This window comes from Lycium barbarum, chromosome 10 (assembly GCF_019175385.1).
Source record: "Lycium barbarum isolate Lr01 chromosome 10, ASM1917538v2, whole genome shotgun sequence".
Classification (NCBI taxonomy): Eukaryota; Viridiplantae; Streptophyta; class Magnoliopsida; order Solanales; family Solanaceae; genus Lycium; species Lycium barbarum.
Window position 1 is genome coordinate 115,515,345 of NC_083346.1, and position 15,275 is coordinate 115,530,619.

General features: G+C 36.2%; 1 protein-coding gene across 1 annotated transcript; it reads right to left on the reverse strand.

Moving 5' to 3' along the window:
• Positions 1-3,823: 3,823 nt before the first annotated feature.
• On the reverse strand, positions 3,824-9,651 carry LOC132614764 (transcription initiation factor TFIID subunit 9). Its single transcript, XM_060329289.1, has 3 exons — positions 9,374-9,651; positions 5,830-6,106; positions 3,824-4,363 (listed from the first exon to the last, which is right to left on the reverse strand). Exons 2-3 carry the CDS (start codon positions 6,088-6,090, stop codon positions 4,076-4,078), a joined length of 549 nt encoding a protein of 182 aa, XP_060185272.1. The 5' UTR covers positions 6,091-6,106; positions 9,374-9,651; the 3' UTR covers positions 3,824-4,075.
• Positions 9,652-15,275: the final 5,624 nt, after the last annotated feature.

Consider the following 15,275-nt stretch of genomic DNA (forward strand, 5'->3'; position numbering starts at 1 on the left):
TAGATATGTTAACGATATGTTCTGCTATGAAAAGGAAAATATAAAAATGTTAAACTATATCTTGATACCCTAATTCTATTACAGGTAATGACTACTCTAAAGGTTCTAAGTAAATGAAACTATACCTTATGACCCTATTTGATGTTTTTCTCATAATGACACTTTTCATTGGTAGCCTCGCCTTATAATACTCGTCCCTTCAAGGTGAGACAAAGCGACTACGGTTGTTCCATAATGTAATCGGAGGTTACCGACCTTACGTCACTCCGATGGATATGTGACTTTCTTTGGGCTTCCATGCATGCTATTTATAAGATACATGTATATGTGTATGGGTATGTATATGTATATGGGGAAAGGGGAAGGGCAACTGTTTTATCACCACCTGATTCAGCTGGATTCCATCCCGGACGCGGGATATGGGAGAGCCGTACGCGGCGTCTGTATATGTGATGTATGATATATATGATATGATATGTTGGGACACCGTTGGGGAGGGGGTGGGAGAGCCGATGTATTCGGCGTCTGTAAATGTGAGGAAAAGATACCGTTTACTGAAATGTATTGTTTTCTGTATACGAAAATAAGGAACACCGTGTTCTGAAAAAGGGGCTAAGCTTGCATGGTATCTGCCTACAAGGCATACACATGTACAACTTACTTCTGCTCCAGGACAAGCTCTGTATGTCTATTCTGTTATTATTCACACTCTATATTCAGTTACTATGTTTTCATTCATGCCTTACATACTCAGTACATTATTCGTACTGACGTCCCTTCTTGTGGACGCTGCGTTTCATGCCGCGCAGGTCAGCAGACAGGTGGATTTGAACCCTAGAAGCTCTATCAGCCGCACTTGACAGCGCTCCAGTTGTTCCGGAGCCCCACTTCCGCGGTACTATTTTGCGTATGTATATTCGGGCACAGCAGTACCCGGCCCTATCTATGTATAAGTGTACTATGTCTAGAGGCTCGTAGACAGATATGCACAGTCAGTTATGTACAGTTAGATATGTGGTATTTTGGCATCTTCAAAAAACATGAATTGAAGATGGACATGTAAAATAAGTGACACTTGCTGCCCATGGTTTTCATGAATATAACTTGCTTGTACATGGATATCATGAATTATAGCTTGCTTGCATGAACTTGTAAAACATGTATAGTATTTTCTTGAAAATAGCATAATATATCATAAACTAGAATGCATGAACCCATGGAATGGGATATATGGATTTTTCATAGATCACGGACAGATTCTTAATAATCATAAAGAAATATTAAGAACTCAATGATGGAATTATAACAATTCATACATAATATAATCATGGACATGGACCCAGGGTTATCATGAGCATGGTATAGAAACCATAGTTTTCGTAAAGAATAATAATTTATGGATTATGAGGCGTGGGGAAGAACAGTGATGTTCCCACACGTAGATAGTAACTCTACATACCTGGTAATGCTCCAAACTTGAATTAAATACTTTAACTTTGCAGAAGATTTCCAAAATCTTGAGTTCTTGAACCTTGAGATGAGTTTTCTTGAAAACCCTAGTTTAGGAATGAAGATTTCTTGTTTAGATTACAAGGATATGTATTAGAATTGACTTGGAATGATTAGAATAGGCTTACCTTGGTGTTCTTGATGATGGGAGAGAATAGAAGGTCGTTCTAGGGCTTGGGAGTGTGAAGAATGAAGTGAAAAAGCCTTAAAACGAAGTTTTAAAATTGCTGTCGGACCCATTTGACGCCCTATTTTACGTCCCGTAAAAGTTTTACGGACCTTAGATCCCACCGTAAATCAATTACAGTGATTTGGGCTTTCTGGACTAGTTTTACGGCCCAAATCTATGGCCCGTATAATTTTTACGGCCCGTAGATTGCATCGTAAATCGACAGAACACTGTTTTAGTAAAACGGGCATAACTTTTTGTACAAATGTCTGTTTGACCTTCATAATATACCGTTGGAAAGGTATTTCAAAGATATACAACTTTCACGAAGGAAATTTTCCCAAATTCCTTACAGATTTTTCCGTATACCCATTTTAATTGAGATATGGTGCAAACTCACTTGAAAACACGCTTCCTAGGGTAGCTTCCGACTTTACTTTGCTCAAGGACTCTTCCCATGTCTTGAGTGGGTTTCAAACACCATTTATACACTACTCAAATTGGGTTCATTATACCCCGTCTTACGAGTCAAATCTTAGCCCGAATGCACGAGGTGTTACAACTGTGTTCGTCCACTTGGGCGTTTGTTGGTAAAAAACAAAATTGTCTTATTTTGGTTAGGTCTGCCTCTTTTTATATTTAGTACGTTGACAATTCAAATATCCTACATGTCAATTTTATAATCACAAGATTCAAAGGATATTTTATTATATTATACATATTTTTAATTTAGAACCACAAGATTTGAAAGTCTATCTTTATTTCTTAAACTCCATGTCTAGTCAAACGTAGACACTTAAATTGAGACAGAGGGAGTACATGCCAAATGAAAGAAATGAAAGGACAATTAAGACATTGCGGACCTGTGGGGACTTAAAAAGTAAACACAAGAGGTAGAATTAATGTTCAACTTCTCAAATGTACACATGTTAGTCCCTGCTTAGAGCACAATTTCAGTTGCTTTTTGTACAACTTATTGTTCATCCACAATTTTTTAGTAATGTGGCCAAGTAATATGGGACAAAGGAGTACTTCATTTTTGTTAATTCTTAAAGAACGTGAAAAATCAACTATAGTAATGTGGCCAAGTAATATGAGACGAAGGGAGTACTTCATTTATTAATTCTTAAAGAACGTGAAAAGTCAAGTAATGTGGCCAAGTAATATGGGACGGAGGGAGTACTTCATTTATTAATTCTTAAATAACGTGAAAAGTCAAAAGTGAACGAGTAAAAGTGCACGGAGGAAATAAATATGTGTCGGAGAATTAAAATTGAAGTGCATACATGTATATATGAGAAGAGAATAAATATTCAGCAAGAACGTGAAAAGTCAAAAGTGAACAAGTAAAAGTGCACGGAAGAAATAAATATGTATCGGAGAATTAAAATTGAAGCGTATATATGTATACATGAGAAGAGAATAAATATTCAGTACTATGACATATATCCACGTGAGATTTATTAATTTTTAAAGAATGTGAAAAGTCAAAAGTGAACAAGTAAAAGTGCACAGAGAAAATAAATGCGTCGGAGAATTAAAATTGAAGTGCATACGTCTATACATGAGAAGGGAATAAATATTAAGTATTATGACATGTCCACGTGGGATAAAAAAATAGTTGGATAAAGTGTACAAGTTATATAGCTTATAGTACAAGCATTCATTGCATGTACAATTTGTAAAGCTTTTGGTAATTGGTACAAGCTAGTGATGCTATGTTAGTTCTCCCACCACGCTTATAAAATAGAAATATCAAATTGAACTGGAAAGTAATATGTTGTTATGGATCAAATTAATGCGATTACTAACACTAATATATTGGTAGTGTGCACAAATTAATTACAGTATATATTTACTTATTAATCAATACCTTTAGATCTCCGATTATATTTTTTTTTTTCATGGTATATAAGGGAGTTTTACCTTTGAGTTGTTTAAGTGGATTATTTACGTGACATTCTTTCAAAACTTTAACAAGTAGATTACTAATCCTACTTATTAGTTTCAACAATTTTGTCACCACAAAAGATTTGTGGGATGGTAACTTCTATCTTTAATTAAAGGGATTCAGGTTCGAGCCCTACATTTATTTATGTATCCTAGGAACTATCAACACAATTTCCATACACATAATAAAGCATATTCCACAGAATGACCATTATCAGATTAATATTTTGGAAAACTATTGATAATGCCAAAATAATTCTTCGTTCCACAGCTCAACTCTCTCCCCATTGTGTCTATAAATGCTGCTGGGCAGAGGGCCAGTTAAACTAATACTCACTGCTAAAGAAGGATCTTATAATTTCATAATCTATGATTAAACAACAATGATACAATGTCCTTAATTAAATACATAGGCTCTTCTGACTAAAGGTTATCAACCATAAAACATCATCTTGGACGTTTTGCGCCAAGGGGAAAGGATACTCGTTGAGGAGTACCTTGAGCGTCTGCCTTTTCATGAGAAATACTTGGATTTGTGCCTGCGGCTGGGTTGGGATCAGCGCTTTCTTCATCTTCCTCGGTTTCTTCTGGTTGGCTGATTTGCTTCTTTGCAATGGCTAGCTGATAGTTAGGGTTGATCAATGTATCTTGTTCAGGAGGGAGTGGTACTCCAGGCCCAGCAATTGATTTCGGCAATGGGATCTTGTTTCTGTTCCTAGCCAACTCCAGTAGGACCTGATAAGCAAGAGAATATCATAATTTCTGAAAGTTAGAAGGATGAAAATTTGAGCAGGAATACAAGTGAGATTGCTCCAGTAGAAAGAGCACTTCCCTTCCAACCAAAAGATCAAGACTTCGAGTCACGAAAGAAACACGGTCAGAAAGAGCTGCCATTGACTCCTAGGCACTGCTTCTTTTTTTTTTTTTTGGGGGCGCGGGGGGGGGGGGGGGGGGTGGGGTGTGTGTGGGTGGGCGTCGGTCTATCATATCCGAAAGGGAGAGGGGAAAAAAAAAAAAAAACGAGTGGGGAAAAATACAAACATGCAGTGGGCAAAACTAAATGCAGTTACACGGTCAGTTGAACTCCATGAACTATCAAGTGCAGGTTTATGATTTAAATACGTTTTCAATTCATCCAACAAGAGGTATCTACAAGAACTATGAGGCAGAAGGTATCACGTGTTGAAGATGAAGCTAATTCTGTCAGATGGCAAGTAAAGTCGTGCATAGTACTGCTAGTTGCTCATCAAATAAAGTCATAAGAATGATGAACAAGGACCATTAAAATATGATGCAGAGTAGGAAGGTTTTATGTAAGAAGAGTGTGGCCAACTTTTCTCTCAACTGCAATGAAAGAAGTCACAGATCCAATAAAGTCCTACACAAGTGAGTAGCCAAGAACGAAGATAGTTTCAAAAGAAAAGAATACCTAAAACATGTAAGGTAATTTTTGGAAGGCTTTTGGTCTATGAAAGCTAATGGTCTAAATTTATTTAACTGTAGTGTTCTACAAGAATTCAGTTAGATTCGGTCACGTTGATGTTCTGATTTGGTAGTCTATGCAGCCTTCCGGTGATTATCCTAGGAAATTCTAGGTGGATTAAATGTGTTTTTTCTGCTGTTCTTGTTGTCTTTTTACCAATCTCCTGATAATAATTTGAATATTAAAATGGATGGCCAGCTAGCATCAGAAAATTGATCCAGAACAGCAAACTGTTCAGACCTCCAATAACCAGAACCCATTCAAACCCTAAAAAAATTTCCTGTAGAACCTCCAGCATCTTCCGTTCTTCATATAGCTGAAAATTTCTAGACCACTACCCCAACATTCAGCAACCAATACCTCCAGTTCAACTTCTCAAAACCATGGTAAAAAACCACATATGATAACACCAACACTATGACCTATTAGTTTGATACCTTTTCATCTGTTTTCAGTAATAATTAAAAATCTTTAACTATGCCGAATGTCAACTGAACTTCTGAAACACATTACAAGGGAACCACATTTGACTCAAGCCTAAAATATTAGTTACATCATATAATTCTCTGATTCATTGAGTCTTTACCTTCCTAGAGAAGAGAAGGCTAAAGCTTATCAGTTCCACCACACACCTAAATGGTCTCTAAGAAATAACGAAGTTACGTCTTGGAAGAATGAATTACCAGCACAGCATTGAAGGATTAATAAGACTTAGTACCTCACGTGGCGGGGGTTGTGAGAAGCTGAAATTAACTTTCGACTGAATGGCAAGCTTGACGTCATCGGAGTCAATGGAAGCCTTCCCTGCATGCTCTGAGTAGACCTGAGCATCCGTGAGTACGTCAACAACATATCGATACCACAGTTCTAAAAATTGATGAACAACTCGAGGCTCGTATTCATCAACACCCATTGATTTTAGCAATGTTTTAACAGTTTTTGCATCCCTTGGCAAGTCCTCTTCTCCACCTTCAGCCATTCTTTCAATGTTCAACCTACAAAGAGCCAAAATTCACCTTCAGAATCATTTCCTGCACGTCAGTAGTGCCAATAAAGAATTGCAGAAACCAGATAGAGATGGAGATGTGATGCACAAGCACAACTACATTGAAAAGGTATTGAAGTGGGTCAAAAGGTTGTGCCTAATTGGGTCTTCACATACTACTAATGATATCTTTAACGATCATTTTATTGCTCAGATATCAAAATAGAAAAAAAGAACACCCGAATTATTTAGCTGTTAAGGTTAAGCTAGCATCTTTAAAATACACTAAAAGAATATCTCTCCCTTGTTAACAGGATATTGGAAAAACATAGCACTAGTAAATAAGCTGAAAAGCATCAGAGTGAAAACTAAAGCAAAAAGACATTCGTCAACAGACAAGCTATTCTCCATATAAGCAAAAGAGCGATACAGAAAATATTTAGAGGTACAGAGTAAGAACAGCATGAACAGGACAAAAATAAAAATAAACTAAAAAAGTAATCAAATTCCATCTGTCTGGTTGAATCCTGTCGAGGCCAAACAAACACTCAAACACAGCTTAATACCAAAAAGTACTTAACTTTCAAGCTTCTTCGATGACAAAGGTCAGTTTTTCTTTAAGAGGGAAGTAACCAGTTCCGAAAGCTAAATGTTTGCTGATTTCAACATAACCATCCAGGTAGCATTGGATCAACTACCCTTACAGTTAACTACGATCCCAGCCCTAACTATCAAACACTGTTGCCAACTGGTTTAATCCCATGCCGGGATCGAATTACAAACTATACTTGAATATTAAACGGAATAAATTAGGTCCCCCTTCTATGCTACAAGAGCGGGGTAATGGAGCCCTATTCTTCTATTATACATAGATAGACATCTTAACTTGGCCTCAACTGGCAACTAAATACTCCAACTTTGAGAATGCACATCTAGACACCTCAACTCATACCTACTGTGTCTCGTGGACACCTGACGCTGACATGGCCCATAAATTTTGGAGGTGTCTAGATGATCATTTGTAAGTTGGAGTGTTCAACTGACACGGTGGAGACGAGTTGAGGTGTCTAGATGTGCATTCTCAAAGTTGGAGTGTTTAGTTTCCAGTTGAGGCCAAGATAAGGTATCTATCTATGTATTATGCCTTTCAGATATAAAACCACTAAAGGAGAGAGCGAGGGAATGAAAAGTAGAGTCAAGTATTACATTATTTTCTATTTTCGGAAAAGGAAGCAGTGGCAAGTGTTATAACACACATTTCTCAAAAATATCTCACTCATTTCCCTTGCTAATAACACAGGAAAAAACAATTTTTTCACCTTCTTCAGCTTCTTATTATACTAACTAATGTTAAGACCATCTAAAAGCTTCCACTTTACGAAGAAATAGAAAATAAAATGCCACAACAAAGATAACTGAGACAAGAAAAATAGATCAAAAACCAAGAGTCCATATCAGCAAGCAACACGAATAAAGGTGCTACTCTATGTCAACTACACCAATTCGACTATTAGAATGACATATAAAAACAGGGGCGGATTATTTACTTTGAAAATTATGGTGCACGTGAACCTACGGTCTCTCCGCAAAACTAGGTATTTTACGTACATATTTCCTAGAATTGATCTAATATTATTTGTCGACACCCATGCTATAAAAAGGCTAAATAGTGTACTTGGTTGAATGATCAGTTATTTATCCTATGGATCAATTCCCACTTAACACTTTTCTCTCTCCTTTTCTTTAGTGGTGTACCCATGTTCTAGAAATCCTAGATCCGCCTTTGAGTGAAAGGCTTTGTAATTTATTTTAGCTTTGGATTGCTTGTTCTTATCTCTAGCGCTATATGATTGTTTCTTTTACTTTGTCGTCTTAGAGCCTGTTTGGATGGGCTTATGCCTATAAGCTGCAAACAACTTATAAGCTAAAAAAAAGTAAGTTGGGATAGTCTAACTTATTTTTTTTGGCTTATAAGCTGTTTTTAGCTTATAAGCTGCTTTAGATAAGCTAAGTCAAATGGGCCCAATTATTTTTTTGAGCTTATTTTAAGCACAAAATAACTTTAAGCTGGCCAGCCAAACACTAAAAAAAGCTGAAAACAGCTTATAAGCAACTTATAAGCCAATCCAAACGGGCTCTTACTATCTTGCTACTATTACTGCTTATTATTACAGTTTATTATTACTAATGCTTTTTCATCTCTTCTTGAGTCGGAGGTCTACCAAAAACAGCCTCCCTACCCGTCAAATGGTAGGGGTTAGGTCTGCGTACACTCTACTCTCCCCAAACCCTACCTGGTGAGATTATACTGGGTATATTGTTGTTGTGATTTATGACTTCCGCCACAATATTCAGAGGGCGAATAGTACATCATGACATGTTTTTTTTTAAGCCATTTTATGACATCACTAGCAACTAACAATGTAAATGAAGCTGTAGAACTAAAAAGAAAAGCAAAAAATTACACCCAATGACCTTGAAAATTGGTGGTCTTGAACTTTTGACTCCGCTTGCCTCATGAACAAAACTTCAAGTTCAACAAGTTTTGACCTTGAAGGTTTGCCCATGGGGCAAGTGCGGGTAAAAATATTCAAGACCAGTCACCTCAAAAGCCCTTCTTGTAAGAACAATAACATACCCAGTGTAATCACATAAGCGGTACGCAAACCTTACCTCTAACTCTGTGAGGTAAAGAGGTTGTGTCTGATGGACCCTCCATTCTTGTAAATCACCCAAAAAGGAAAAAAAGCTAGTAGAGGAAGTTGTGGGGCAGTGGAAGAACCCATGTGATACCAACTTTGAAGCACGAAGAACTTTACACGGAAATCATTAGGGATTTCGCATCCCCAAAAACTTTGATCTCAACCCCAATTTTTGTTCAAATACCAAGTTGTATCGCAGCAATTAAAGGGTAGGGATATATACTTTTTCTTTGCCAGACTCGTCTGGCACAGAAAGTCGATAATTTTATATGCAGAAAAAAAAAAAAGTACCTTTGAAATTGATGGTCAAATGAAGAGAAAAAAAAAATATCAGATAATGGACTTTGCTACTACTTTCATTGTCAAGCAATTGGAATAAGAGTATTATTGTTTACTGATCCCTTAACAATCTCCATACGAGGCACCACGTGTTTAATTATCACTACCTTAATATCATCAGCAGTTCAATATCTAACCTGTTCTAGAATTTTCTACAATTAAAAAAAGAAGGATTAGGAAAATGGTGAATTAATTAAAGGTGTCATTAGCCCAAAAATTACACCCAAAAACCTTACCTCTAACTCTGCCGGAGAAGATGGTGGAAGGAGAGGAAGTTGTTGGGCAGTGGGGTCGTGGAGTGGTGGTGTGCGGGCTGGTGTGCACGGTGAAGGTGGCAGTGGCGGCGGCGGCTGTTGGAGAGAGAGAGGGAGACGAAGTGGTGGTTGCGCTGGGCAGTTGGCGGGGGGGGGGGGGGGGGGGATGGAGAACGGAGGGCGTAGTGGGCTGGTTGAGTTCACCGCCGGCGGCAGTGGGTGAAAGAGGGGAGGAGAGAAATATTAGGTTTTAAAAAACAAATCTGAGTGTTGTGTATTAGATAAAAGATGATAAATAAAATTAAACCCCTCCCTTTTCTTATAATATCAATGAAGACTCTTTTTTGTCCAAAAAATAAATAATGCACCCCTTTGTTCTCTTTACCTTTTTTTAACTATTGTGTAAAAATATATTAACCAATAGATCAAGAACTTAATCCATCACCGCAAATGTTAACTTTTAAAAAGTTGATGAGATCTTGACTTGATCGAATTTTTATTTTGCGTTTAAAAATTAATTGCTCTGATTTTCTCTGTACTGTCGGACTGTACTAAACTATAGTTAATTAATACATATATAAATAATAACGTAAGTATAAAATATAAATATTAATGTGTAAGATATGAAAATATATTGCTATAAAATTAAGAAACAATTATTAAGCACGTCGAGCCAAAATTAAGTGTCAACAGCTTATCCCTCTTCGACCGGAGCTGATGAAAGAGTTTTCGGACGAAGACGTTGACGTGTAGCCTATTTTGGCTCAACAAAGAATTGTTAAAAGGATATGTACGGAGAAAGAAGCCAGACGTTGATAGAGCTTTGACAATACTCTCTCTTGTCTTAAAAAAAAACCACTTACTCCCTCCTGTCCAAAATAATTGAGGTTTTAAACTTGAGCACATGGATTAAGAAATTTACCTACTCCTAAAAATTAAGAGGTGTATTGACTAAAATACTCTTAGTTAAAAGGGGTTTTGAAACTATAACAAGCATTAAAATTGTTCATTGAATTAAGAATGTGTCAAGGCTATTGAAATTGAAAAAAGAATAATATATTTTACTAAAACCTCAATTATTTTAGATCAACTTTTAGAAGGTAAATCCTCAATTATTTGCACCGGAGGGAGTAACATTAACATTGATTTTTTTTTTTTTTGCCATATGTGTTTAGTACCCGTTTTGAAATTCCAATGGGTTCGAATTTGTTGGTGATATTACAATGAAATTACAATTACAATTAAAAAATTAAAAATGAAGAAATAAAAATATTTTCAGCTGAGGCGCGGATATCTCGCTCTCTTTAAGGAGATTCAAGCCCACTGCAGCAAATCTACCGGTCCAGCAGTAATCTTTCTGACTTGTCTCCTCCAGGATACAACAGCCCGATCACGTTGTATAACTCAACAAACTCTGGACAAGATGTTGAGTCCAAAGCTCCACCAAAAAGAAGAACACCTTCCTTCAACTAATAAACTCTCTTTATTTTTCTCACTTTTCAAGAACTCTCCAAAGTATATATTTTTCTCTACACCCCACAAGTTAAGGATGACTAATTATTTATAGCTAGGAAAATCATCCTTGAATTAATTTGATATGAATAGGGTAGTAATGTAGGTAGATAAATGGAAGAATTATTATTTAGAGGTTACAAGAAGAATGTGCGTGAATATTGAGTTAATGGAGAAAAGAGTTACAAGAATATTATTACCACATTCTTCCACTAAATAAATGAGTAATGAAGTAGTGGTCAATGGAAATGTTATGGCACAAAAAACCGTAGGAAGTGGAGTAACATTCTGCCTCTTAACATGCAGAAGTTATTTGGACATAATAGGCACTTTATGACACATTTTTTAATATTAAAATGCTAATTAGTCCTATCAATCCCCCACTCATTTTAATATTAATATAAGAGAGTTTACCAGCTGAAGGTAGATTATTATGCGTAATGACAGTGTGCTCTGCATTGAACCTCCACTTAGTAAAACAATAATCTTTACTCCAGAGCCGTAGTGGTCTCAAACTTGAACTATGACTGCTTAAGGGAAATAAAGAATTATTGCTCACACATAATAATCAAGGTGTTGACATGAGCTTTCACAGCCAGCACATTATGGCCTTGTGCTATCCCGGTTTCATGAGTGCTTTTGAGAACGAGCCCAATTCTCATAGGAAGCGACCTATTTCCACACTCACATAGGTGAAATCTGTCAAGGATGCTTCTGTAACTTAACACCCCACTCATACGAGCTACAGAATTTCATTAAGAGTTTATATACTCAACCTCCACACACTGTTACAGAATAATGCACTCACACCATAGGGAGGGAATAAATAAAATAGTGCATTTTTCTCAACAAGTCATCATATGATTCGTTTTTCCCATTGAACCTGGTTATAGGATCTCTAGTCCTCAGGTTGCGTTTCCTCATATACGACTCATGAATTTATGGGCATCAATCCCATCCCCCTCGATGTGCTCCAGACCTTTTCTCTTGCCAAGGCCTTGGTTAGTGGATCTGCAAGATTATCACAAGATTTAACGTAATCAACGTTAATGGTACCACTTGTTAAATATGATCTCACAGTACTGTGTTTTCTCCTTATAGGTCTGGATTTACCGTTATAATAATGGTTTTGAATTCTACCAATTGTAGCGGTGCTATCACAATGAATTAAAATAGGAGGAATTGGTTTTTTAAAATAAGGAATTTGAAATAATAAATCTCTTAACCAATTCGCTTCTTCACTAGCTCAAGCTAAAGCAATCAGTTCAGCCTCCATGGTAGAGTTAGCAATAATAGTTTGCTTTTTTGATTTCCAACAAATAGCACCACCTGCCAACGTAAAAATATAACCAGTGGTAGAACAGGAATCACCAGATAAAGTGTTCCAATCTGCATCAGAAAAGCCTTCAAGTACTGCAGGATATTTTTTATAAAACAAGCCATAGGTTTTTGTACCAACTAAATATTTCATAACTCTCGTTATGGCATGCCAATGTTCACTACCTGGCTTGCTTGTAAACCTGCTAAGTACTCCAACTGCATACGCAATATCAGGCCTAGTGCAATCAGTCACATATCTCAAACTTCCAATTAAACTAGCATATTCCTTTTAATTTATCACATCATTTTCACTTTGAACAGGAAACAAGTGAACACTTGAATCAAAAGGAGTTACAACATGCTTGCAATCAAGAAAGTTATATTTTTTCAAAAATTTCTCAACATAATGTGACTGGTCAAGGAATATTCCATCACATGTTTTAGTAATTTTTATTCCAAGAATTAAATTTGCCTCACCAAGATCTTTCATGTCAAAATGGCTTCTAAGAATATTTTTAGTTTCACCAATAACATTCATGTTTGAGCCAAAGATCAATAAATCATCAACATAGAGGCAAACAATAACATGTGAATTATTCAAAGGCTTATGATAGATGCACTTATCACACTCGTTTGTTTTAAAACCATTTTCAATCATGCAGGAATCAAATTTCTCATGCCATTACTTTGGTGCCTGTTTCAAGCCATATAGGGATTTAGTAAGTTTACACACTTTGCTTTCTTGGCCTGCTTCAATAAAACATTCGGGTTGTTCCATATAAATTTCCTCATTTAGGTCATCATTTAAAAAAACAGTTTTTACATACATTTGGTGAATATGCAAATAAAAAATTGCAGCAATAGCAATTAAAAGCCTTATGGATGTAATTCTCGTTACCGGAGAAAAAACATCAAAAAATTCTAGGCCTTCTAGTTGTTTAAAACCTTTAGCAAATAGTCTAGCCTTATATTTATCAACAGAGCCATCCAGATTTAACTTTTTTCTAAGGACCCATTTACACCCAATTGTTTTTACAACCCGGTGGTAAATCAACTAACTTCCAAGTTTTATTGGAAATAAGTGATTCCATTTCATCATTTACAACCTCTTTCCAAAAAATAGCCTCATATGAAGATAAAACTTCTTGTAAATTGAGAGGGTCATTTCCAACATTAAAAACATAAAAATCAGGAGCCAAAATCTTTTTCTACTCTAGCTCTTTTACTTCTTCTTAACTCAAAATCATCACTTTCTTTATTTTTCAAAACAGAAGTAGAAGAGCTAGCTAGTGACAAAATATTTTCGTTAGTCCTATGACCCCCACTATTTTTAGAATCAAATGGAAATTTATTTTCATGAAAAATAGCATCTCCTGATTCTATTATTATATTATCTTCAAGACTAAAAAATCTATAGGCTGTACTATTTGAAGCATAACCAAGAAAAGCACAAGTAGTAACTTTTTTACCCAATTTACTCATTTTGGGATCCATTAGCCTTACATAAGCTAGACAACCCCAAACTCTTAGATATCCCAAATTTGGCTTGTGACCTTTCCACAATTCAAATGGCGTTAATTTTGTCTTTTTATGAGGCACACGATTCAACACATAACAAGCAGTTAAAATAGCTTCACCCCAAAAATTTAGAGGTGCACTAGACTCAATAAGCATGACATTAGTCAACTCAACCAAAGTTCTATTTTTTCTCTCCGCTACACCATTAGACGCAGGAGAGAAAGGTGGAGTAGTTTCATGAATTATTCCCAATGATCTAACAAAAGAATTAAAATCATTAGACTCATATTCACGGCCTCTATCACTTCTAATTCTTTTTATTTTTCTACCAAACTGATTTTCAACTTCATGGAGATAAATTTTAAAATTTTCAAAAGCATCACTTTTATTTTTCATCAAGAAAACATATGTATACTTGGAAAAATCATCAATAAAAGTAATAAAATATCTATTTCCTTCACGAGTTAAAATTCCTCCAAGTTCACAAATATCAGTATGAATTAACTCTAATAATTCAGTTTTTCTTTCAACTTGAAAATGAGGTCTTTTTGTGATTTTGGCTTTACTACAAGCTTCACATTTTTCAAAATCCTTTTTAATCATTGGGATTAATCCTAAACTACTCGAATTGCTTTTGTTTAGCAACAGTCTTATAAGGATGATGCTTCCCCTGTGCACAGATTTACGTTCAATAATCCCAGGGGCTTTCACTTCCACACGTAGTTCAATTGGACATGTAGGTTATATTCATACTGGTTTCTCATGAGTGGGCGGGAAATCAATAGACACAGAAAGAGAAGAGCAAAAGGAGCAGAAGGCACTCCGTTTTTTTATGTGAAATCAAGGAGGGAATGTCTTCACCACCAGCTATTGCATTAAGAGCTTCTATTGCATCAACGGTGGAAATGGAGAGGTCGGACAAAGAAAGCTCTACTTCGGGTAGCTGGTTAAAATCAATCTTTCTTCGTTTATGTCGGGTATTCTTGAATGAAATCTGAGCCTCATCACTCTTTCCTGCATGCATAATTCCCACATAACGATTATTAATATGACACAAACGAGCATGCCAAAAATTAGTGGAAGAAAGCATGTAAACAGAATTAGTAACTTTATTCATCTCAACATTCAACTTAAACATCCCATCACAAGCATACCCCTTTCCCACAAAAATACCTTTTTCCACTATTACATATTGATCAGACTCAATAATTTGTTTGAAGCTTGCTTTATTAAGAAGAAAACTAGACATCAATTTTTTCCTCATGGAAGGAGTATAAAGTACATCTTTTAAAGTTAACACCCTTCCTGAGGTAAAGCTCAACTCGACATCTCCCTTTCCAAGCACTTAAGTAGTGTGAGAATCACCAAGCATAATGGTTTTGGGCTCCTCAAATGGAGTATACACTTTGAACCAATATTTGTCATAGCAGACATGACGGTTTGCACCAGAATCAGCCCACCATCCATCAACATTTTCAACCATATTTATGTCTGTTATCACCGCCACAAGTGGCTCTTCGGTAACGTTCGCCTG